At 48.8% G+C, this 22,602-nt stretch overlaps 1 protein-coding gene across 5 annotated transcripts in view; it reads left to right on the top strand.

Moving 5' to 3' along the window:
- The window catches only part of LOC136628678 (colorectal mutant cancer protein-like), a 175,335-nt gene that overhangs the window by 35,282 nt on the left and 117,451 nt on the right, over nucleotides 1–22,602 (top strand). For 2 of the 5 annotated variants that reach the window (XM_066604781.1, XM_066604779.1), the window contains 2 exons: nucleotides 3,975–4,136; nucleotides 7,532–7,654. In XM_066604781.1, coding sequence (XP_066460878.1) covers nucleotides 3,975–4,136; nucleotides 7,532–7,654 — 285 coding nt within the window. Of the gene's footprint in view, nucleotides 1–3,974; nucleotides 4,137–6,701; nucleotides 7,416–7,531; nucleotides 7,655–22,602 lie in introns of those variants that run through there. The other 3 variants (XM_066604783.1, XM_066604780.1, XM_066604784.1) reach the window with 2 other exon arrangements.

Below are 22,602 nucleotides of genomic sequence, written 5' to 3'. Positions count from 1 at the left end.
TATTACCCCTAATGAGGTTGCCACATTGAGCACATCCCATACAGGGGAAGCAATCCTTCTTAATATGACTTCCTAAATTACCCTGTATCCCCTGAACTTCTCTGCTCATTTTCACAATGCGGTCCCGTATATTAACCCCTCTGCGATACGACATAAGGGGAGGTTTCTGAAATTGTGGGATATCAGGATGACATTGTGCTAATATGCGCCAATGTTTCCTCAAAATGAAGCACAGATCAGTACTTGCCGTGGAGAAGGTGGATATGAATGGAATCCGATCACTTTTAGGGGGCCTCTGGGCTGGATTCAGTAATTCATCCCTAGTTTTAGTACGTACCCGTGTGCATGCTTGTTGGACCAATCTTCTCGGGTAACCTCTTAATAGAAACTTGTTCGCCATTTCATCAATTATGGTGTCAACCATATTATCCTCTACCACCCTTCTGACCCGGAGCAACTGGCTCCAGGGTAACGATCTCAGGGTGCCAGATGGATAATGGCTCTGGAATTTTAACACATTATTACGATCAATGGGCTTACAATATAAATCAGTGCTGAGTCTACCATTATGCACAGTAATTAAAACATCCAAGAATTGTGTTTGCAGTGTAGAATATGAAATTGGTATCCAGTACTCCCCCACATGGTGGTGAAGTTATAGTGTGCTGCAACCCACTCTTATTAACCCTTTCCAATCCAATTATTTTTTTCTCATCTCTTCTCCCCAGCTCAAAATAAATTGGAGCTGGTGAGAATGGATGAGAAAAAATACATTTCCCTGCACCCTCCTGAATTGACAGAGTTCAGGAGGGTGCAGGTGCTCACTGCACCGTGGGGGGGAGGGGGGCCTGCTTACCTGTCCGGCATCTTCTGCATTCTCCCTCTGCCTCCCGGCTCGGCGATCATGTGACCGCTGGGGTCAGGTGGCACCCAGCAGTCACATGATTGCCGAGCCGGGAGACAGAAGGGAGAATGCGGAAGACGCCGGACAGATAAGCAGGCCCCCCCCCCCCACGGTGCAGGCTCCCGGCTCGGCGTTCATGTGACCGCTGGAGGTCAGGTGACACCGGCAGTCACATGATCGCCAGCCGCTAATTGAGCGCTATGTAATGTGTAATGGTCCTTGATGAGGACCAGTGCAGGAGTGTATCTGCACCCGATGTGTCTGATGATCGGGTGCAGATGCACTCCTGCACTGCAGTTTCGGGCCTGCCCTGACATTGGAGCTGTGGAGGGAAATGATGATGTCGGGGCCGGCCCGACATTGGATTGGAAAGGGTTAAATTCTGAACATAGTCTGGCAGCTGCTGATAGCAGTTGCCAGTTATTGGTTCTGTTCCCTGTGCGTTTGACTTCTGTCCTGCTTCAGTGGAAGTTACTTTGTCTCGATCCAGCTCTGCCTGTGTTCTGTGGTTTTCCTGTCGTGTTGGTTTATGCTATCGGCCTAGCCTGTCGGTACTAGTAATTTGTCATCTGCACAGGCACGGCGGTTCCTTCCTCTCCTGCCACTAGGCAGCGTAGGGTCAGTGTTGGTGGCCTGGCCCTGTCCACCTTTGGGGCTACCTCCAGGAAGGGACATTGGCGTGGGTGAGGGTCAGGGAGTCCCGCGTTATGCGTACCTGTGCACACTACTAGTATTGTAACAAGCATATGATCCATGTGGGTTTTGCGTGTGTAATACACTACCAATCTGCCATAGGTTCTCATATTTCCGCTCACACGGTATGCGTGAAATACTTGCGCAAGATAAACTGCAGCATGTTCTATCTCGGCACGTATACAAGCCAAGATAGTGCATGGCGATTGGTGGCATGCAGCAATCATGCAATGTCATTCTGTACTAACTGCCCACCACCTTGCACATAGCAAATTACAGCCGTCTGGCCTCAGTCTTAGGGCTCATATACATGACCCTGTTTTCACTGCGTATTACGTATGTGTTGCACGGAAACGTGATATGCGGTGAATGGAGTGAGTGAACGTCAATGGACTTTCATTGATTGGACGCTGACGACACCCAGCTATACACCTCGTCTCGTGAAATCTCTGGACCATTCCTCCAAAATATCACCGACTGTCTGTCCGCTGTCTCTAATACTATGTCCTCCCTTTTTCTCAAACTAAACCTCTCTAAAACTGACCTCCTTGTCTTTCCGCCTTCTAACCAACCTCCCCTCAACATCTCCATTCCAGTGTCTGGCACCATCATAACCCCCAGACGGCATGCCCGATGCCTTGGGGTCACACTGGACTCTGACCTCTCCTTTGCCCCCCATATCCAATCTCTGGCCCAAACATGCCACATGCACCTCAGAAATATTGCTAAAATAGGTCTGTTCCTAACCACGGACACGCTAAAGACGCTCATGGTTGCCCTCATCCACTCCCGGCTTGACTACTGCAACTCGCTACTCATCGGCCTCCCCCGCACTAGACTCACTCCGCTCCAATCCATACTAAATGCAGCAGCTAGACTCATTTTTTTTATCCAGTCGTTATTCAGACGCCTCTGCATTATGCCAGTCGCTGCATTGGCTGCCCATCCACTGCACAACTAAATTTAAACTCCTCTACCTCACCCACAAAGCTCTGCATGGCGCTGCCCCACCATACATCGCCTCCCTACTATCAGTACACCACCATACATCGCCTCCCTACTGTCAGTACACCACCCAGCCCGCTCACTACGATCGGCTAATACACTCAGACTAAACACCCCTGTAATACGAACCTCACATGCTCGCCTACAGGACTTCACCAGAGCAGCACCCATCCTCTGGAATCCTCTACCCCAAGGCATCCGGACAATTCCCGATGCACGAAATTTCAGACGTGCCTTAAAAACGCACCTCTTCAGGGAAGCATACCAAATCTCCTGACCTAGTCCCTCGTCCCTCCCTATGGTGCTTCACCCTGTTTGCCTTCTGATAAATGATCTGTACATAAAATCCCCTATTGCCTGTGTTCCCCACCCCCTGCACCTCCTGTACCACCCTCAACCCATTTGTGTCTAACCCAATGTACCTCACATTGTAATTGTTGTATTGTTTTGCATTTATCCATGCCTGAAAGCGCTGCGGAATAAGTTGGCGCTATACAAATATATAATATATAATAATAATAATCTTTATCGATACACAAGAGAAATAAATCGCAGCATGCTATACTTCTCTGTGTACCACACAGCGTGAGCCCTATACACTTGTAAGGCCAATGTATGATACACTGTCCATATGCAATACACTGAGTATGGGCAGCATTTTAATTCAGATCCCCACACATTGCGCATGTCCGTGTCTGTGTGATATGCAGCCATGCGCAGTGCACATCCAGTCATATGCAGTCTCTGCTGGCTATCTACCTGCAAATCGTATGGTTGCACAACGGGTAAAATGCTGCGGGGAGACCTGTGGCGTTTTACACATACGCCCATGGGCAAGAGCCCTTAGTGAAACACTGTTTCATTATTTGTAAATAGAGTTGTTACTAGACAAACTAACTATCCTTGTACACATCTTGTAAAACAGAATCCAGGCTACTAAGTCTTTAGCTTTAGGTGTCACTCACAATTATGTATTCATTTCTGTTCCACTATTTTTCACTATACAGCATGCTTAATTGCTTACCATATGCTGTCGTGTTAGTCTGTACTACGGAAACGGGATAGTACAACGAACTGTGCTGGAGCTCTCGAGTCTCGGACATAATGTCTAAGATGAACATAAGCCTTTAAATGTCAATGGGCCCTTAAAAATATGCTCTTTATATAATCCATGTTTTTATCAGTATGACTTCCACAGGATATGTTTTTGTAACTGGAAAATGAAAGAAAAGTATTGTCCTACAGATAAGAAAAAATGTAAATGCCCTAGTGTTTTTTAAGCCTAAACTCAGATTGAATATACAAAAGAAATATATGTTTACAGTATATGTTAAAGCTAAGGGCAATAATATCACTAATTCTTTCCATACAGATTTTGGTTGATGATGCTAAGGTTTTACAGTCTGAGATCACATGTTTCCAGGAAAATAACGCAGCACTGAGGGTCAAACTTAGGCTAACAGACAAGGAACTCGATAGGTCAAAAGCCACACTCAATGTCTTCGAGGAGGAAAAGGAAAAACTTCAAACAAAGGTACTCGCTTTGTTGCCAAAATTAGAAAGATGTATCTCATGTATCTTCATTGAAGAACAAAGTAAGACTGTTTAGGTGCCAATTGCAAATATCTGTGCTCCAATCATATTTTAGAACAGTTTTCCTCACTCTTTAATTTTTATGGTTATCTTCCTGTAATAAAAATATCAGTTGTAATAAATTGCTCTTAGAACTGTAGATTCCTGCAAAAGGCATCTCAAATCAATAGAAACTGCTTATGTTGATTTTTTGGTTTCCTTCTTTTATTCTCAGATTTCTATTCCTTGCCTTTGGCATATAATGGGTGTTATAAACCAATAAAAAGCAAGAGACAGGCCCATATAGTAATAATATAATATATTGGGCTGAATGTCTTATGTTATTGTAACAGGCCACACTGAGAAGACAACATGACTGATACGAAATATACACCACAAGGCCAAAATAATAAGTAGAAAAAAGTCTTTATTATAATAATGTAAGATAAGAAAAATAACCATCCCCACAGCAATAACCAGTGACATCAAAGGGTTAACACATGCTTATATACGTAGTGTGCTGATCTATCACACACAATGACTGTATCACATTCACTATAATAAAGGGCAAATAGCTAAGAAAAAAAATAAAGAATATTGTATAAAATGACTTTGTTGTAATAATTAACCATTAACCCTTTTGTTATGATGCCCAGGGTGATGTCTGCCCCAACATGCGTTTCAGCCCCAAAGGCCTTTGTCCAGGAATAATGGGATAAATTATGGTATTTCTTATAAAGTTTTCAAGCTATAGGACTATTTACGTGCAAGCCGACAGAAAATGACTTTTGCAGAACACGAGGTTTTAAAAATGTACCTCGGCAATTTGCAACATTTCAATTGGAATAAAAGAGTCTTTCATAACAGCTAAGATTTTATTTCCAAGCATCTTAAAGCGTATGTGTCCTCAGAAAGTGAACAATAGTTTTTATGCTGAACATATTCTTAAACGGCTCCTTCACAGCGACGTATTTGCACGTGTAAAATTAATGTGACAATAGAACCCATTGATTTCAATGGGTTCTCTCATGATTTCCGCATTTGGCACGCACCTTTTGGTTGCAAAAAGGCACCGCAGCAGGCTCTACTTTTCTGCGAATATGCGCACCCAAGTTCCGCATAGAAGCCAATAGGGGTTGCAAAAATGCGTGCAATACGCCATGAGATATGTAATACACTGCGTAAGTCTGCTAATAAAAAAAACACATCTGGAACTAATTAGCTATTTTTAAGTGGTGCGTCTTGTTTGCTGTGTGCAAATGAACATGCTCTGCAGTTGGAAAAATTACTGTAAAATACACCGATACCCGCGCAAAAAAGCATAATTCGCTCTGCAAAGACTCAGCTCTGAGACGCTTGTATGAAGGAGCCCTTAGCATATCTTTGAATGCTGTTAACTGCGGCTCAAACAAGATGTTCACCCAGACAATAGAAAAAAAATCTCTACAAGGGCTCCTTCATACGACGACTGTGATTTTGTCCTATTTTGCGGACGTGAAATTCACAGCCGCAAAATGGGATGAAATGAAATTATTAATTTCAATAGTTTCATTTTCATTAGCAGGATTCACACATTAATACAGCCCTCGAGAAAAGATAGGACTTGCTTTATCTTTCTTGCACGTAGTTTTTCTACACTATCTTCCTGCTTTTTGTTTTTCAAAGTCTCGCTCAATAGCGTAGAGTTTGATTGGTCAAATTTGGTAGGACAATTCCCATCTTTTCTCACACATAGTATTAACGCATGAGAATTCCTCTAGTGAAAACAAAACCATGAAAATCGATAGTTTCATTTCTTCACGTTTTTTCACGCCTGCAAAACAGGACACAAGCACAGTCGTCTGAAGAAGCCCATAAAAGCTTTTCTTACCAGCAGCATTGATGGTTCAAAAATATTATATTAGCTGCATCGGACAGTACAATAAAATACCATAGCAGGAGTAATCAGGCTATAGTCAAAACCTAGCCACAATCCCTACTCCTTGCTAATTCCACCACCACCCAATGTTCCATACAGATTTTATTTATGAAAAACAGAACAAAACAAAACAGACCAAAATCTCCTGTTGCAGGTTTGCTACACGTCCCCTTATCTGGGGTTCTATGGATAGGAAATAAAAATATCCAGGGTTTTATAGGAAGGACCCTGAAAGGAGAGAGAAAAAAAAGGAAAACAGTAGGGAGGTTGGAGGGTTAGAAATGTAGAGAAGAAAAAAGTAGAAAAGAGGAAAAGGGGAAAGAAGGAAAGGAGTCTGTCCAGTCTGAAAACACCCCGTAGGTAGACTCACCAGTATTTTAGAACACGTCATCTACAGTAGAGGGTGTGTCCTAGACGTTTAGAGAGCGGCAGAGCCACCACATAGCCATGCGTCCAGGCGAAGCCCGAAACTGTAGCCACGCCGCCCAAATATTGTAAAATTTAGAATATCTCGTCTCCTCTTTGGCACAGAGTTCCTCTATTTGTTTTAGATTATCCATGGCTTCCAGCCACATAAATCGCGACGGGGTCACAGATTTCAATTTTCTAGGAATAATCTGCCTTACTGCCAGTAAGAAGAAGCGCAGCAAGGAACTTTTTGCTCACGACACTGACCATAGGATCATGGACAAAAGGGCCACTTGAGGGGTTAAATTAAGCGAGCCTTTACAAACAGCTCTGTACAGAGCTTCCACTTCCCGCCACCGTGGTTGAACTAGTGTGCAGAACCACGTCCAGCAAAGATCCGGGTACTGGGGGTATATTCTAGCTAATCCCAGCAGGATCCTGTACCATCGGGTCAGGATCTTATAATTAAGCTCCTGTAGTCTGCTGGAGACATTCAACTTGTGGGTCATGACATAGGCCTTCTCCCATGACTCCGCCGGAAGATCCTTTCCTAGTTCTTTCTCCCAGGTCAGCTCTAAAGTCCTATTTCCTCCCGATGTGTCTCTCTCTAGTAATAATCTATACAGTGAGAAGACAGTCTGAGGAGTGTCCGATTTAGACATACAAATCTTCTTGAAAGTCATAATTGATCTCCCCAGCTACTGCGGACAGCCCAAAGACCTAACGTAATGGCCTAACTGCAAGTACTGGAACCCTGCTCTGGCTGGGGGATCCTTTCTATCTAGTATTTCCTGCAGGGTCTTCCACCCTGTACCTGTCAAGATGTCCCGGATCCTGGAAACTGGGTCTGTCATCCTAGCCGTCAAGGAGGTGCCCCTTAGGAAGGCTGGTGCATCTGGATTACCCACCAGTGGGGTGAGCGTACCCGGGGATATAATCAACCCGGATCTGTCGGCCGGGCCGATCCAGACGCTTAGTAAATTTTCTATAAAGGGCAAAAATCCTAGATTTCTGTGTCTGTCTTTTCCCAGGATCCAGATGCACCCTTGTCCCCCCAAATGGAGCTGAGTCCTGTTCCGCCTCTACCCATCTTCTGCGCACCCTGCTATGAAGCAAGTCCAACACACATTTGCCCAGGGATGCCCTATGATAAAGTAAGAAATTGGGGACTCCCATTCCTCCATTTGCCTTAGGGCTAGAAAGAGCCTTCCAACTCTGCCTAGGCCTGTGGTTGCCCCAAATCAATCTCATCACTAAACGCTGAATCCGCGAGAGGAATACTCCTGTTAGTTTTATAGGGACTGTTTGAAAGACGTACAGGAACCTGGGGAGGGAACTGATTTTGATTGTATTTATCCTGAACCAGGACAATGGCAGAGATTTCCATCTATCCAAGTCTTTCTCAAGGGTTGTAATCAGAGGGGTGTTATTTTTCTCAAAAAGCTTATCAGGATCCACTGTGATAACCGTCCCCAGGTACCTGATCCCGTCCTCTCTCCAGACGAAGTGAAACGATAGTTGTAAGGATTCTTTCTCTCCCTTGGGCAGGGTTACATTTAATATCTCGGATTTATTAAGATTAACTTTGAAATTGGATAGTCTGCTGAACACCTCGAATTCCTTTAGGATACAAGGGAGTGCTATTGTAGGATTGGCGGCGTATATCAACAGGTCATATAGTATAGACAGGCAGCAAGTGAGCAGCAACACAAGTGTCTTCAACAAAATTGCATCCGGACGATGCCCCTTTATTCACTCCATGGTAGACAAAACATCACAACGTTTCAACCCACGCAGGGGTCTTTCTCAAGTAGAAAGACCCCTGCGTGGGTTAAAACGTTGTGCTGTTTTGTCTACCATGGAGTGAATCAAGGGGCATCATCCAGATGCAATTTTATTGAAGACACTCGTGTTGTTGCTTACTTGCTGCCTATCTATACTATATGGACTAATTGGGATCAATAGAGTCTGGTCCCCTTTTTTGGTGAAGCCCTGCATCTTAATTTCAGAAACTTCCCACTGGTGTGGTAATTTGGTAGTGCCGCTGTGACTTTCTTCTATTTTGTATATCAACCTGTCATCTGCATACAACGCAACCTTATGTTCTGCCTGGCCTATCTTGATACTCTGTATGTTACAGTTAGCTCTTAGAGTTACAGTTATTCAAAAAACGCGGGCCTATGCCCACCATCCGCAGAGTCACCTCGAGGAACCTCCAGTCCACCCTATCAAATGCTTTCTCGGCATTCACGGATAGCAGGCATAATGGATCTGCCGAGCGATGTGCCCCCGACACGATAGCTAATGTTCTAATTGTATTGTCCCCTGCCTCCCTTCCTGGGACAAATCCCACCTGATCCCTGTCTATCAGCAAGAGAATAAGCGGCCTTAAGCGAGCCGCCAACATCCTAGAATAGATCTTAGTTTCAATATTTAACAGTGATATAGGCCTGTAGCTACCACAGACAGAGGGATCCTTTCCGGGTTTAGGGATGACCGCTATAGTGGCCTGCAGGGCCCAAATTCCGTCACTTAACTCCTCAAGAGAGAAGTCCTCCTCCAACAAATGCGGGTCAGCTTCAGGGATGTTTTTAGGGCTATTTTGTAATAGATAAGCGTTCTGAACCCCTACTGTCTCCTCTAGCATTCCCTTGTGTTTTTTCTGCAGATTATATAGTTTATGATAGAAGGAATGAAAACTATCCAAAATTTCCGTGTTAGTGTGTATCTGTTCCCCCTTCTGCGACTGGATGGAAAAAACATACATCTGTGGGGACCTCGGGTTAAGAGCCCTAGCCAGAGCTCTACTGCATTTGTTCTCATATTCATAGAAGCTTCCCCTCGCTCTGTCTCTCTGACACAGCGAGGCCTGATCCAGCAGAGGAAGGATCTGGCCACGGACATCAGATATTTCTGCTGCTTTCTGATCCGAGGTTGTTGTTTTGTTGGACGACTCCAGGTGACCCAGACTAGCAGCCAACCCCTCCAGCGCCGCTTCTATCTTTTTTCAGACGTGTTCCGTGGGAGATAAAAATACCCCGTAGCACGCATTTAAGGGCCTCCCATTTAATTGGAGCTGGAGTGTCGTCTGTCAGATGGTTGGCTTTAAACTGCTCTATCGCCTGCTGGATCTCCTGCAGACAGACCCAGTTGTTCAACAAATTGTCATTTAGCCTCCAACTACCGATAGCGTTGTCCCTTTGACCCCACACTAGGGACCCCCAAACTGGAGCATGGTCCGACCACAAGAACGACCCTATGGAGCACCCAGGGCCTCTATCTAGAAGTCTATGCGAGATGAATAAGTAGTCTAGACCAGTTATGGCGAACTTTTTAGAGACTGAGTGGCCAAACTGCAACCCAAAACCCACTTATTTATCGTAAAGTGACAACATGCAGGGGGCGGGGCTTATCACGATGTATGATTTTACCTCCGTTGTTCTAAAAAGGACAGAGTCGCTTCAAAATAGACAGCGAGCAGATTTTAACTGCTTTTTGGATGTGGAAATACTGCAGAATGTCCTCAGTGGAAATTTCTGTGGAAAATTCCGCAGCATTTCTGCATTCAAAATACAGTCAAAATGTGAATGTTGTCTGCACATTTCTGCTACATGTAAACATAGCCCAGCAGTAATAGTGACCCCCCAGCGAAAATAGTGACATCCCCCAGAGCGGACCCCAGTATAATAGTGACCTCCGCAGCGGCCCCAGCGATAATAGTGACCCCCTCCAGCGGCCCCAGTGGTAATAGTGACCCTCTTCAGCGGTAATAGTGACCCCCTCCAGCGGCCCCAGCGGTAATAGTGACCCCCTTACAGCGGCCCAGCGGTAATAGTGACATCCTACAGTTGCCCCCAGTAGTAATAGTGACATCCCACAGCAGCCCCCAATAGTAATAGTGCCATCCCACAGTGGCCCCCAGTATAATGGTGACACCCCACAGCAGCCCCAAGTATAATAGTGACATCCCACAGCGGACCCCAGTATAATGGTGACATTCCACAGCAGCCCCCAGTATAATGGTGACATCCCACAGTGGCCACCAGTATAATGGTGACATCCCACAGTGGCCCCCAGTATAATAGTGACACCCAACAGCAGCCCCCAGTATCATAGTGACACGCCACAGTGGCCCCCAGTATCATAGTGACACACCACAGCGGCCCCCAGTATAATAGTGACATCCCACAGTGGCCCCCAGTATAATAGTGACATCCCACAGCAGCCCCAATATAATAGTGACATCCCACAGCAGCCCCTGTATAATAGTGACATCCCACAGCAGCCCCTGTATAATAGTGACATCCCACAGCAGCCCCTGTATAATAGTGACATCCCACAGCAGCCCCCTGTATAATAGTGACAGCCCACAGCAGCCCCAAGTATAATAGTGACATCCCACAGCGGACCCCAGTATAATGGTGACATCCCACAGTAGCCACCAGTATAATGGTGACATCCCACAGTGGCCCCCAGTATAATAGTGACACCCAACAGCAGCCCCCAGTATTATAGTGACACGCCACAGCGGCCCCCAGTATCATAGTGATACGGCACAGCGGCCCCGAGTATAATAGTGACATCCCACAGAAGGCCCCCAGTATAATAGTGACATCCCACAGCAGCCCCAATATAATAGTGACATCCCACAGCAGCCCCCTGTATAATAGTGACAGCCCACAGCGGCCCCCAGTATAATAGTGACATTCGACAGCGGCTCCCGTATAATAGTGACACCCCACAGCGGCCCCCAGTAGTAATAGTAACACCCCACAGCGGCCCTCAGCATAATAGTGATACCCCACAGTGGCCCTTCAGTATAATAGTGACATCCCACAGTGGCCCCAGTATACTAGTGATACCCCACAGCGGCCCCTCAGTATAATGGTGACATCCCAGAGCGGCCTCAGTATGATAATGGAACCCCACAGCGGTCCCAATATAATAGTGACACCCCACAGTGGCCAGAGTAGTAATAGTGACATCACACAGCAGTAATAGTGACATCCCACAGTGGCCCCAGTATAATAGTGACATCCCACAGCGGACCCAATGTAATAGTGACATCCCACAGGGGCCAGAGTAGTAATAGTGACATCACACAGCAGTAGAGATAAGCGAACGTGCTCGGCCACGCCCCTTTTTCGCCCGAATACCGCGATTTTCGAGTACTTCCGTACTCGGGCAAAAAAATTCGGGGGTCGCCGTGGTGGCGCGGGGGGTTGCAGCGGGGAGTGGGGGGGAGAGGGAGAGAGAGAGGGCTCCCCCCTGTTCCCCGCTGCTACCCCCCACGCCGCCACGCCTCTCCCCGCCCCCCGGCGCACCCGAGTACTTTTCACCCGAGTAGTGAAGTACTCGGAAATCGCGGTATTCGGGCGAAAAAGGGGCGTGGCCGAGCACGTTCGCTCATCTCTACACAGCAGTAATAGTGACATCCCACAGTGGCCCCAGTATAATAGTGACATCCCACAGCGGACCCAATGTAATAGTGACATCCCACAGGGGCCCCCAATCCACCCCCCGAGACCCACATACTTACCCACTCCTCCTCGTGAAAGCTCCACTGCTCAGCGTTGCTGGTCGACGCTGATTCCATTGCACACTGCGACGTTCGTGTGTACTGCCGGACGCCTCCTTCTGCTCTCGAGGAACCAAGTAGGAGATGTCAGGGGAGAGAAGGATCCCAGCTGCATACTAACATCATAGTCTGCGCCGGGATCGGCGCCGCTAGCAGCGCAACTGAGTGAATGCCAGCATGGGAGCTGCGGCCCCAGCCGGTATTCACTAACATGGTGAGCGGCCGACGGCGACGCGTGCCAGCAGGCAGGGCTTTGTGTGCCGCCTCTGGCACACGTGCCATAGGTTCGCCACCACTGGTCTAGACGGTGGTAACTGTTGTGTACTGGGGAGTGGTAACTATAGTCCCTTTCCTTGGGGTGTAACACACGCCACATGTCTACTAGCCGTAGGTTTGTCAGTTCCCTCACTAGTCTACGTGTTGCCATGTGTGATATGCCAGACTTACCCTCCGACGAGTCGAGGCCAGGATTCAGACCCAAGTTGAAGTCGCCTCCTAGTATTATAGAAGACCCATCTGCCAAGGACGCCATAGCCCCCAGCATCCGGATCCCAAAGCGAACCTGCGCCTGATTAGGGAAATAGACATTAGCGATTGTGAATATCTCCGTACCCAGGTGAAGTTTCATAAACAGATAGCGTCCTTCAGAGTCTGTCTCTGATGAGAGGTGTTTGTGTGGAAATTGTTTGTGGATGACAATAGATGTGCCTCCTGCTTTTTTTTGCGGATGGAGGCTGTGAAACTAAGTTGTGTAGTGGCGGTGCCTGCACCCGGGGATACATCCTGCTTGAAAGTGTGTCTCTTGAAATAATGCAATCATTATGCATTGTTTGTGTAGGTAATCTAATATCTGCCCCCTTTTGGTTTGTTTATGGCCCTCATGTTGAAGGTGCCGAATGTAAAGTTAGTAGTAGAGATGAGCGAGCACCAAAATGCTCGGGTGCTCGTTGCTCGTTGCTCTTCGCGATGCTTGAGAGTTCGTTTCAAGTAACGAACCCCATTGAAGTCAATGGGCGACCCGAGCATTTTTGTATATGACCCATGTTCTGCTAAGGTTTTCATTTGTGAAAATCTGGAAAACCCAAGAAAGTGATGGAAACGACACAGAAACGGATAGGGCAGGCGAGGGGCAACATGCTGGGCTGCATCTCAGGTTCCCAGGTCCCACTATTAAGCCACAATAGCGGCAAGAGTGACCCCCCCCCCCCAACAATTTTTACTCCGGACAAACCCTCATTAGCAAGGCACACCTTAGCTAAGCACCACACTGCCTCCAACCAAGCACTGCCTGCGGGACACACCGCTGCCTCTTCTCCTGGGTTACATGCTGCCCCCCCCCCCGCACGACCCTGCATCCACAGCGCACACAAAAGTGTCCCTGCGCAGCCTTCAGCTGCCCTCATGCCACACGCTCACTTCATAGCCACACCACCCTCATGTCTATTTATAAGTGCGTCTGCCATGAGGTGGAACTGGAGGCACACACTGCAGAGGGTTGGCAGGGCCAGGTAGCGACCCTCTTTAAAAGGGGCGGGGCGATAGCCCACAATGCAGTTGAGAATCAATGAGAAATTGATGTTCGATCTTCATTCCAATAAAGTGCAAACCTCCGTCAGGAGCTGCAAACGTGGGCATGAGTTACATAGCTATGGGGAACCATGTGCCCACACAGTATTCATTCTGTCTAGGTGTCAGATAGCTCAATCGACACCGCAAGGGAAAAGCCATCTGCACTCTGCCCCCTACCCAAGTCAGTCAGTGTCTTTGTGCCAGACAGGTCAAACACTGCGATGGGAAGTCTGTGTGCACTAACAGCATAGGTGGGTCCTAGGCGACCCAAGACATGAACAATAAAGAAATCAGAGTGGCCAAACATGGCAGACTTACAGTGCGCCGACGACATAGGCCTCGGCTAACAGCTTCAGCAATTGTAGGCAGGAAGCGGACTTCAATGCTAGTACACCTGTGAAGGTCTCAGTAAATCCGTTATGTTTTCTTTCACCGCTCCAAAGACTGGATTAGCCAGGAAAAAGTTCCACAGGCCCAACCTGGCACCGTTGCAGTTCCCTCGGGATATAGGCCTCGGCCAACAGCTTCAGCAATCATAGGCAAGAGGCAGATTTCGATGCTAGTACACCTGTGAAGGTCTCAGTAAATCCATTACGTTTTCTTTCACCGCTCCAAAGACTGCATTAGCCAGGAAAAAGTTCCACAGGCCCAACCTGGCGCAGTTGCAGTTCCCCCGGGACATAGGCCTCGGCCAACAGCTTCAGCAATCGCAGGCAGGAAGCGGACTTCGATGCTAGTACACCTGTGAAGGTCTCAGTAAATCCGTTATGTTTTCTTCGTTTACCGCTCCAAAGACTGCATTAGCCAGGATTAAGTTCCACGGGCCCAACCAGGCGCCGTTGCAGTTCCCCAGGGACATAGGCCTCGGCCAACAGCTTCAGCTATCGTAGGCAGGAAGCAGACTTCGATGCTAGTACACCTGTGAAGGTCTCCTTAAAGGGGTGGTCTCGCGAAACCAAGTGGGGTTATACACTTCTGTATGGCCATATTAATGCACTTTGTAATATACATCGTGCATTAAATATGAGCCATACAGAAGTTATTCACTTACCTGCTCCGTTGCTAGCGTCCTCGTCTCCATGGTTCCGTCTAAATTCGCCGGCAGCTTGCTTTTTTAGACGCGCTTGCGCAGTCCGGTCTTCTCCATTCAGCACGAGCCGCTTCAGTGTGCTCCCCGCTACAGCTCTTCTGCGCATGCGCAGACGAGCTGTCACTGCTCGAGAGCGCGCTGGAGCGGCCATTCTGTACCTTCCTCTGTTAGAGGAAGGTGCAGAGCTGCCGAGCTGTCCGGAGAAGCCGCCCAGCTGTCCTGCCGTCCAGCTGTCCTGGTAAGTGATGGGCCGGGGGGGCTGCCGCTGCGATGGGGGGGGCTGTCGCTAGGCCGGGGGGGCTGCCGCTGCGATGGGGGGGGCTGTCGCTAGGCCGGGGGGGCTGCCGCTGCGATGGGGGGGCTGTCGCTAGGCCGGGGGGGCTGCCGCTGCGATGGGGGGGGGCTGTCGCTAGGCCGGGGGCGCTGCCGCTGCGATGGGGGGGCTGTCGCTAGGCCGGGGGGGCTGCCGCTGCGATGGGGGGGGCTGCCGCTAGGCCGGGGGGGCTGCCGCTGCGATGGGGGGGGCTGTCGCTAGGCCGGGGGGGCTGCCGCTGCGATGGGGGGGCTGTCGCTAGGCCGGGGGGGGCTGCCGCTGCGATGGGGGGGGGCTGTCGCTAGGCCGGGGGGGCTGCCGCTGTGATGGGGGGGCTGTCGCTAGGCCGGGGGGGGCTGTCGCTAGGCCGGGGGGGGCTGCCGCTGCGCCAGGGGAACTAGCGCTGGGCCGGGGGGGGGGGCTGCCGCTGCGCCAGGGGAACTAGCGCTGGGCCGGGGGGGGGGGGGCTGTCGCTGGGCCGCGGGGGCTGTGATGGGGGGGGGGGGGCGCTGCGCCGGTTACCTTCTGCCTGGCGGTGGGTGACAGGTCGGCGGAGTTCACTCCAGGGGTCCGGTCGGCGGCTGCGGGGCGTCTGGTTGCCATGGAGACACAGCTGGTAGCGTCTCGGGAGCGCGCACGTCGGGCTACAGCAAGCGATGCGAAAAGAGCTGGCGGCCATCTTGGGAAAAAGTTTTATAAGTTGCTGAAACGCTGGAACGGTAAGTAGAAACCAGCTAGGAAAGTAATTTACAGGGGTAATTAGTAATGTATGTTTAATTAGGGGGACTGGGCAAAAAAAAAAATTCACTGCTTCCTCGAGACATCTCCTTTAATGCAGTTATGCTCCTCTCCTGTGGCCCAAACGAGTTTCTCAGATAACTGTGGTAACACGAGAGAAAATACATGATGCGCAATGCTGACCCCCTGACACCAAGCAGGAGGAGGTGGCCTCACAAGGCCAAGAAACCATGACCCGCTGTAGCTTGTGCTGAAAGGATGTGAGCGGGGCCTTGGCCAGGCTCGGTCCCAGCAAACACCTTGTGTGGCCCAAGGTGCTGCGAGTGACATAGCAATGGGGAATCTATGTGTCCACACACTACTTATTCTGTTTGGGTGTCAGATATCTCATCGATAACGCAAGGGGTAAACCATCTGCACTCTGCACCCTACCCGAGTCTGTCAGTCTTTTGAGGACAGACAGATAAAGCATCTCTATGGGAAGTCTGTGTGCACCCACAGCATGGGTGGGCCCAAGGAACTTAAAGACAGTACACATAAAGAAATCAGAGTGTCCAAACATGGCAGACTTTCACTGCGCCCAGGACATAGGCCTCTGCACAAACCCTCAGCAATCGCGGGCATAGAGCGGACTCCGATGCTAGCGTAGCTGTGAACGTCTCATTAGCGCTGTATCGCTCCTCTTGTTTGTCCCAATGCAGTGCCCTGGATAGCTGTGGTAACATGAGAGAAAATGCATGTTGGCTTCGGCCCACACTCCATGCCCTAGTCAGTTTTTTTTTTTTTTTTTAAGTGCCAGGCAGGTACACCTCCGCTATGGGAAGTCTGTGTGCACCCACAGCATGGGTGGGTCCCAGGAACCCACAGACGGTACATAAAGAAATCCCATTGCAGTGCCCCGGATAGCTGTGGTAACGTGTCAGTCAGTGTTTTTTTTGGGGCCAGATAGGTAGAACACCACGATGGGAAAACTTAGTGTACCCATAGTATGCACAGACCCCTGTAATATTCCTGTAGCAAAGGTATAAGCTGACCCCAGTAACAGTTATGTTGCAGAAGTCTAGGGAGACCCCAGTAACATTTCAGTAGTAACAGTATAGACAGACCCCAGTAACATTTCTGTAGTAACAGTATAGGCAGACCCCAGTAACATTTGTGTAGCAGCAGTATAGGCAGACCCCTGTAACATTTCAGTAGCAGCAGTATAGGCAGAGACCAGTATTTGTAGCATTTCAGTAATTACAGTATGACAGACCCCAGTAACATTTCTGTAGTAACAGTATAGGCAGACCCCTGTAACATTTGTGTAGCAGCAGTATAGGCAGACCCCTGTAACATTTCTGCAGCTGAAGTATAGGCAGACCCCTGTAGCATTAATGCAGTTACGCTCCTCTCCTTTGGCCCAAATGAGTTTCTCAGATAACTTTGGTAACACAAGAGAAAATTCATGATGCGCATTGCTGATCCCCTGACCGCTGTAGCCTGTGTGGGAAGGATGTGAGTGGGCCCTTGGCCAGGCTCGGTCCCAGTAAACACCTTGTGAGACCCAAGGTGCCGCGACTGACATAGCAATGGGAAGTCCATGTGCCCATACACAGTATTCATTCTGTCTAGGTGTCGGATAGCTCTATCGACACCGCAAGGGGAAAGCCATCTGCACTATGCACCCTACGCAAGTCAGTCAGTGACTCTGTACCGGACAGGTAAATCACCGCTATGGGAAGTCTTTGTGCACCCACAGCGTAGGCGAGCCGAAGGAACCCAAAGACAATAATAAACATGAAGAAATGATAATGCCCAAACATGCCAGACTTTCACTGTGCTGAGTACTTAGGCCTCTGCACACACCCTCAGAAATCGTGGGCATAGAGCAGACTCCGATGCTAGTACAGCTGTGAACGTCTCATTAATGCAGTTATGCTCCTCTTGTTTGGCCCAAACCAGTGTCTCAGATACCTGTGGTAACACGGGAGAAAATACATGATGCCCAGTGCTGATCCTCTGATCCCAAGCAGGAGGAGGAGGTGGCATTACAAGCCCAAGACAATATGACCAGGGCCCGCAATGGTCTGTGTGGGAAGCACGTTAGCGGGCCCAGGGTCAGGCTCAGTTCCAAGCCTCCACCTTTGTGACCCAAGGTGCCCTGAGTTACGTAGCAATGGGAAATCCATGTGTCGCAACATAGATAGCTCAACACTGGAAGGGGCAGTCTTTGAGATCCGTGGCCTAGCCTATGCTGTAAGTGCACAAAGATGGTATTACACAGGAAGAAATCGGAGTGCCCAACCATGGGAGAGTTTCGCCCCGCCAAGCAACTTGGCCTCGGCCAGCAATTCTGGCCTAGTCAGTCACTGTATTATTTGTGCCACATAGGTAAAACACTGTGATGGGAAGACTTAGTGCACCCATAGTATAGACAGACCGCTGTAACATTCCTGTAGCAAAGGTATATACACACCCCAGGAACATTTCTGTAGCAGCAGTATAGGCAGACCCCTGTAACATTTTTGTAGCTGCATTATAGGCAGGCCTCAGTACCATTTCTGTAGTGGACGTATAGGCAGACCCCAGTAACATTTCTCTAGCAGCAGTATACGCAGACCCCTGTAACATTTTTGTAGCAGCAGTATCAGCAGACCCCTGTAACATTTATGTAGCAGAAGCATATGCAGACCCCAGTACCATTTTTGTAGCAACAGTATAGGCTGTGAGGAAGGAGGAGGAGCAGCCAGAGGATTCAGAGTTTCAGCAGTGGACTGCGTAGAAGACTGGGTGCCTGATACATTGCTGGATGCATTTTCTGCCATCCACGACAGGACCTGCTCACACTGCTCATTTTGTAATAAAGGTCTACTACGTGGACCCAAAAATTGTGATATGAAGCTGGGGACCTCAGAAACTTTCCTCTCTCCTAATCCCGCAGCCGGCTGCGATTCACCTGGACCAGGAACTCGGCCTATGCCCACACCCTCACTTGGACCTCCACATCCTCGCCCGCGTCCACATCCTCGATCCCTACCCCTACTCCTCAGCATGGTGGATTACAAATAGAGCAGATACAGACCGCTGTAAATAATTATGGAATTATATGAGTACACTTTCACGCAGAGAGCGGAATTGTAACACTAACTCCAGGCAGAAAAAAATGGAAGGAAGGCCGCAAACAGGCCTCGCAATGCAATAGTGATGCACCAAAACTCCCAGCAGGCACCCAGTAAAATGCAGACGGTCAGAGGTAGCCCAACGAAGGAGCTTTTTGTGTTTTTTTTTTAAAAAGAAGACAGGCTATATACTGTGTATATCACTTTCCCTCTAAAAGTACCTGTGTTGGCCGTACGCTGAGCGTCAAATTCACTGCAGACACAGGCCGGTGTAAATAATCTTGGAATTATGTGCGTAGACTTTGTCGCTAAGAGCAGTATAGTAAGGCAAACTCCAGGCAGAAAAAAATAGTCAGGAAGGCCGCAAACAGGCCTAAGTGCAATAGTGATGGACTACAACTCCCGTCAGACAAAGTGTAAAATGCACACGGTCACAGGTAGCCAGCCGTAAGAAGGAGCTTTTATTTAAAAATTTTTTTGAAAAAGAATACCGGCTATATAGCGTGTATATGACTTTCCCTCTATCAGGAGCTGTCGCCGTACTCTGTGTGTGAAGTTGACGGCAGACACAGAGCGGTGTAACAAATTTTGGAATTATTGGTGTACAGTTGGAGGCTGACAGCGGTTATGTAACGCTAACTGCAGCCAGAAAAAAATTATATGGAAGGCTGCAAACAGGCCTAGCTGTGCAATAGTGATGGACTACAACTCCCATCAGACAACCTGTAAAATGCACACGGTCACAGGTAGCCCTAAGAAGGACTGTTGGGGTTCTTGTACACAGGATCCTACACTACCACTCTCCCTATCTCAGCAACGCTGTCCCTATAGTATGTAGTACAGACTGCAGCCTGAGAACGCTATAGCTGTAATAGGGCTGCACGCCCGATATACAAAAAAAAATGTGCAAAACTGCTACCAGCAGCCACAACAGTAATGCACACGGTCAGATGTGGCCCTAAGAAGGACCGTTGGGGTTATTGTACACAGGATCCTACACTAACACTTTTCCCTATAGCACTGTCCCTGATCTCTCCCAGTGTGTGTGAGGCGAGACGCAGGCGGGCCCACTTTATATACTCAGCGGTCACCTGATCTCCCCAGCCACTCACTGCAGGTGGGTGGGATAGGGCTGGAACGTCACAGGAGGAAGTTGTAATGCCTTCCCTGAGTTTCTCTTGGCCAGAAAATGGCGCAAAACTTTCAGGGAAGGAAATGGAATTGACTCGAGTACCGCGTGGTGCTCGCCTCAAGTAACGAGCATCTCGAGTACCCTAATATTTGAACGAGCATCAAGCTCGGACGAGTACGCTCGCTCATCTCTAAAAGTTAGCCATCACATGATTGCCATGTGGTGTCTTTCACAGACTGGAAAGACATTGGACAGAAAAAGGAAAACAGGAGAGTAGAAAGGAAAGAAAAAAAGATTAGAAGTAAGGGAGAGAAAGAAAATTGTGAACAGCACAAAACAGCCGTAACATGGTGAATCTAAAGCACTTCGCCAGAGGTCGCACTAATAGGGAGAGTGAGAGCACATCAAGGTTCAAGAAGCCCACCCCGAAAATTATCAAAAACTTGAACATATGACCTCGACGAGGTCTCTGCTAATAAATCCCAAACATCGACAACCCAGCTAAATTAAGTAACCCCAAAACAGTAGGCCCCTTCGGAACCGGGTCCCCAAGACAGGCAGGAACAGACTTTACACCCCCCAACAGGGCCCGTCCCTGTCTCCTCCCCTCCTCCAGCAAATGGCTGGAAAAGGGGAGTCGGCCAAGGACAGACCCTGCTACCCCACACACGCAGGCATCAGGCAGATGTTCTGCTCCCAAAGACTCCCTTTACGGGACACACACATTGGTGATCCTTTAAGAAATGGAAGTCTCTATTCAAGTAGCATGGTCTCCTCCCCTGCAGACCTCTCGTTGTCTCCTGGGTTGCGCTGCCTGCCACTGCTCTGTGGTCTGCGTAAACAGGCTAGAGGGCAGAGGCCATTTGGGGAGTGCTATGATCGGCAGTTCAAATGTTCCCAGGAATTTGAGCAGGTCACCCAGTGAGCAGAAAACTGCAGATCTGCCATCCTTTTTGGCTGACAATGAAAATGGAAATCCCCAGCGGTACTGGATTCCACGTTCTTTAAGTGCCGACAGGAGGGGCCGTAGGGCCCTTCTCAGTTGCAGTGAGTGATGAGCCAAATCCTGCAGCATGATGATGGATTTGCCCTTGCATGTTAGAAGGTCCGGCTGGTCTCTAGCTTTAAGAATAGGGATGAGCGAGCATACTCGTCCGAGCTTGATGCTCGTTCGAATATTAGGGTGTTCGAGATGCTCGTTACTCGAGACGAGCACCACGCGATGTTGGAGTTACTTTCACTTTTATCTCTGAGAAATTTATGCGCTTTTCTGGCCAATAGAAGGACAGGGAAGGCATTGCAACTTCCTCCTGTGACATTCCAGCCCTATCCCACCCCCCTGCAGTGAGTGGCTGGGGAGATCAGATGACACTCGAGTATTTAAATCTGCCCCGCCCGCGGCTCGCCACAGATGCATGCTGACATTGATCAGGGACAGTGCTGCTGATGCTGCTGCTGCTATAGGGAGAGTGTTAGGTGTTATTTTAGTCTTCAAGAACCCCAACGGTCCTTCTTAGGGCCACATCTGACCGTGTGCAGTACTGTTGAGGCTGCTTTTAGCAGTGTTGCACAATTTTTTTTTTTTCGTATATCGGGCGTGCAGACCATAGCGTCCTCAGTCTGCAGTCATTTTACAGAGTATAGGGGCAGTACTGGTGAGGCAGGGAAAGAGATATACAGGCTATATAGGCAGTGGTCTTTTTCCCAAAAACTTCCAAAAAATACAATATTAGGCCTGCCTGTCACTGCCTTCAGTTTACTGCATCTCTGCTGGGGGTAGTAGTTGGTGAATTAATACCCAGCCTTGTGCATAATTGTTGCCTGCCTCTGCAGTGCGTTACGTACGCGAAGTCAGCCTCCAACAGGGAAATCGAAATACAGTGTATATCACAGGCAGTGTGGTTGTTCCCAAAAACTTCAAAAAAATACTGTATTTGGCCTGCCTGTCACTGCCTTCAGTTTACTGCATCTCTGCTGGGGGTAGTAGTTGTTGAATTAATACCCAGCCTTGCGCATAATTGTTTCCAGCCTCTGCAGTGCGTTACGTACGCGAAGTCAGCCTCCAACAGGGAAATCGAAATACAGTGTATATCACAGGCAGTGTGGTTGTTCCCAAAAACTTCAAAAAAATACTGTATTTGGCCTGCCTGTCACTGCCTTCAGTTTACTGCATCTCTGCTGGGGGTAGTAGTTGTTGAATTAATACCCAGCCTTGCGCATAATTGTTGCCTGCCTCTGCAGTGCGTTACGTACGCTAAGTCAGCCTCCAACCACAGGCCAATAAGCGGCACATTTAATTACAGCGTTCTGTTTCTGCTAATCTCGTAATACACCATGCTGAGGGGTAGGGGTAGGCCTAGAGGACGTGGACGGGGGCGAGGACGCGGAGGCCCAAGTCAGGGTGTGGGCACAGGCCGAGCTCCTGGTCCAGGTGTATCGCAGCCGACTGCTGCGGGATTAGGAGAGAGGCAAGTTTCTGGGGTCCCAGCTTCATCTCACAATTAATGGGTCCACGTGGTAGACCTTTATTAGAAAATGAGCAGTGTGAGCAGGTCCTGTCGTGGATGGCAGAAAGTGCATC

Source organism: Eleutherodactylus coqui, chromosome 5, assembly GCF_035609145.1.
Source record: "Eleutherodactylus coqui strain aEleCoq1 chromosome 5, aEleCoq1.hap1, whole genome shotgun sequence".
Classification (NCBI taxonomy): domain Eukaryota; kingdom Metazoa; phylum Chordata; class Amphibia; order Anura; family Eleutherodactylidae; genus Eleutherodactylus; species Eleutherodactylus coqui.
The sequence above is the reverse complement of the archived record's forward strand: the minus strand, read 5'-3'. Positions and strand labels throughout refer to the sequence as shown.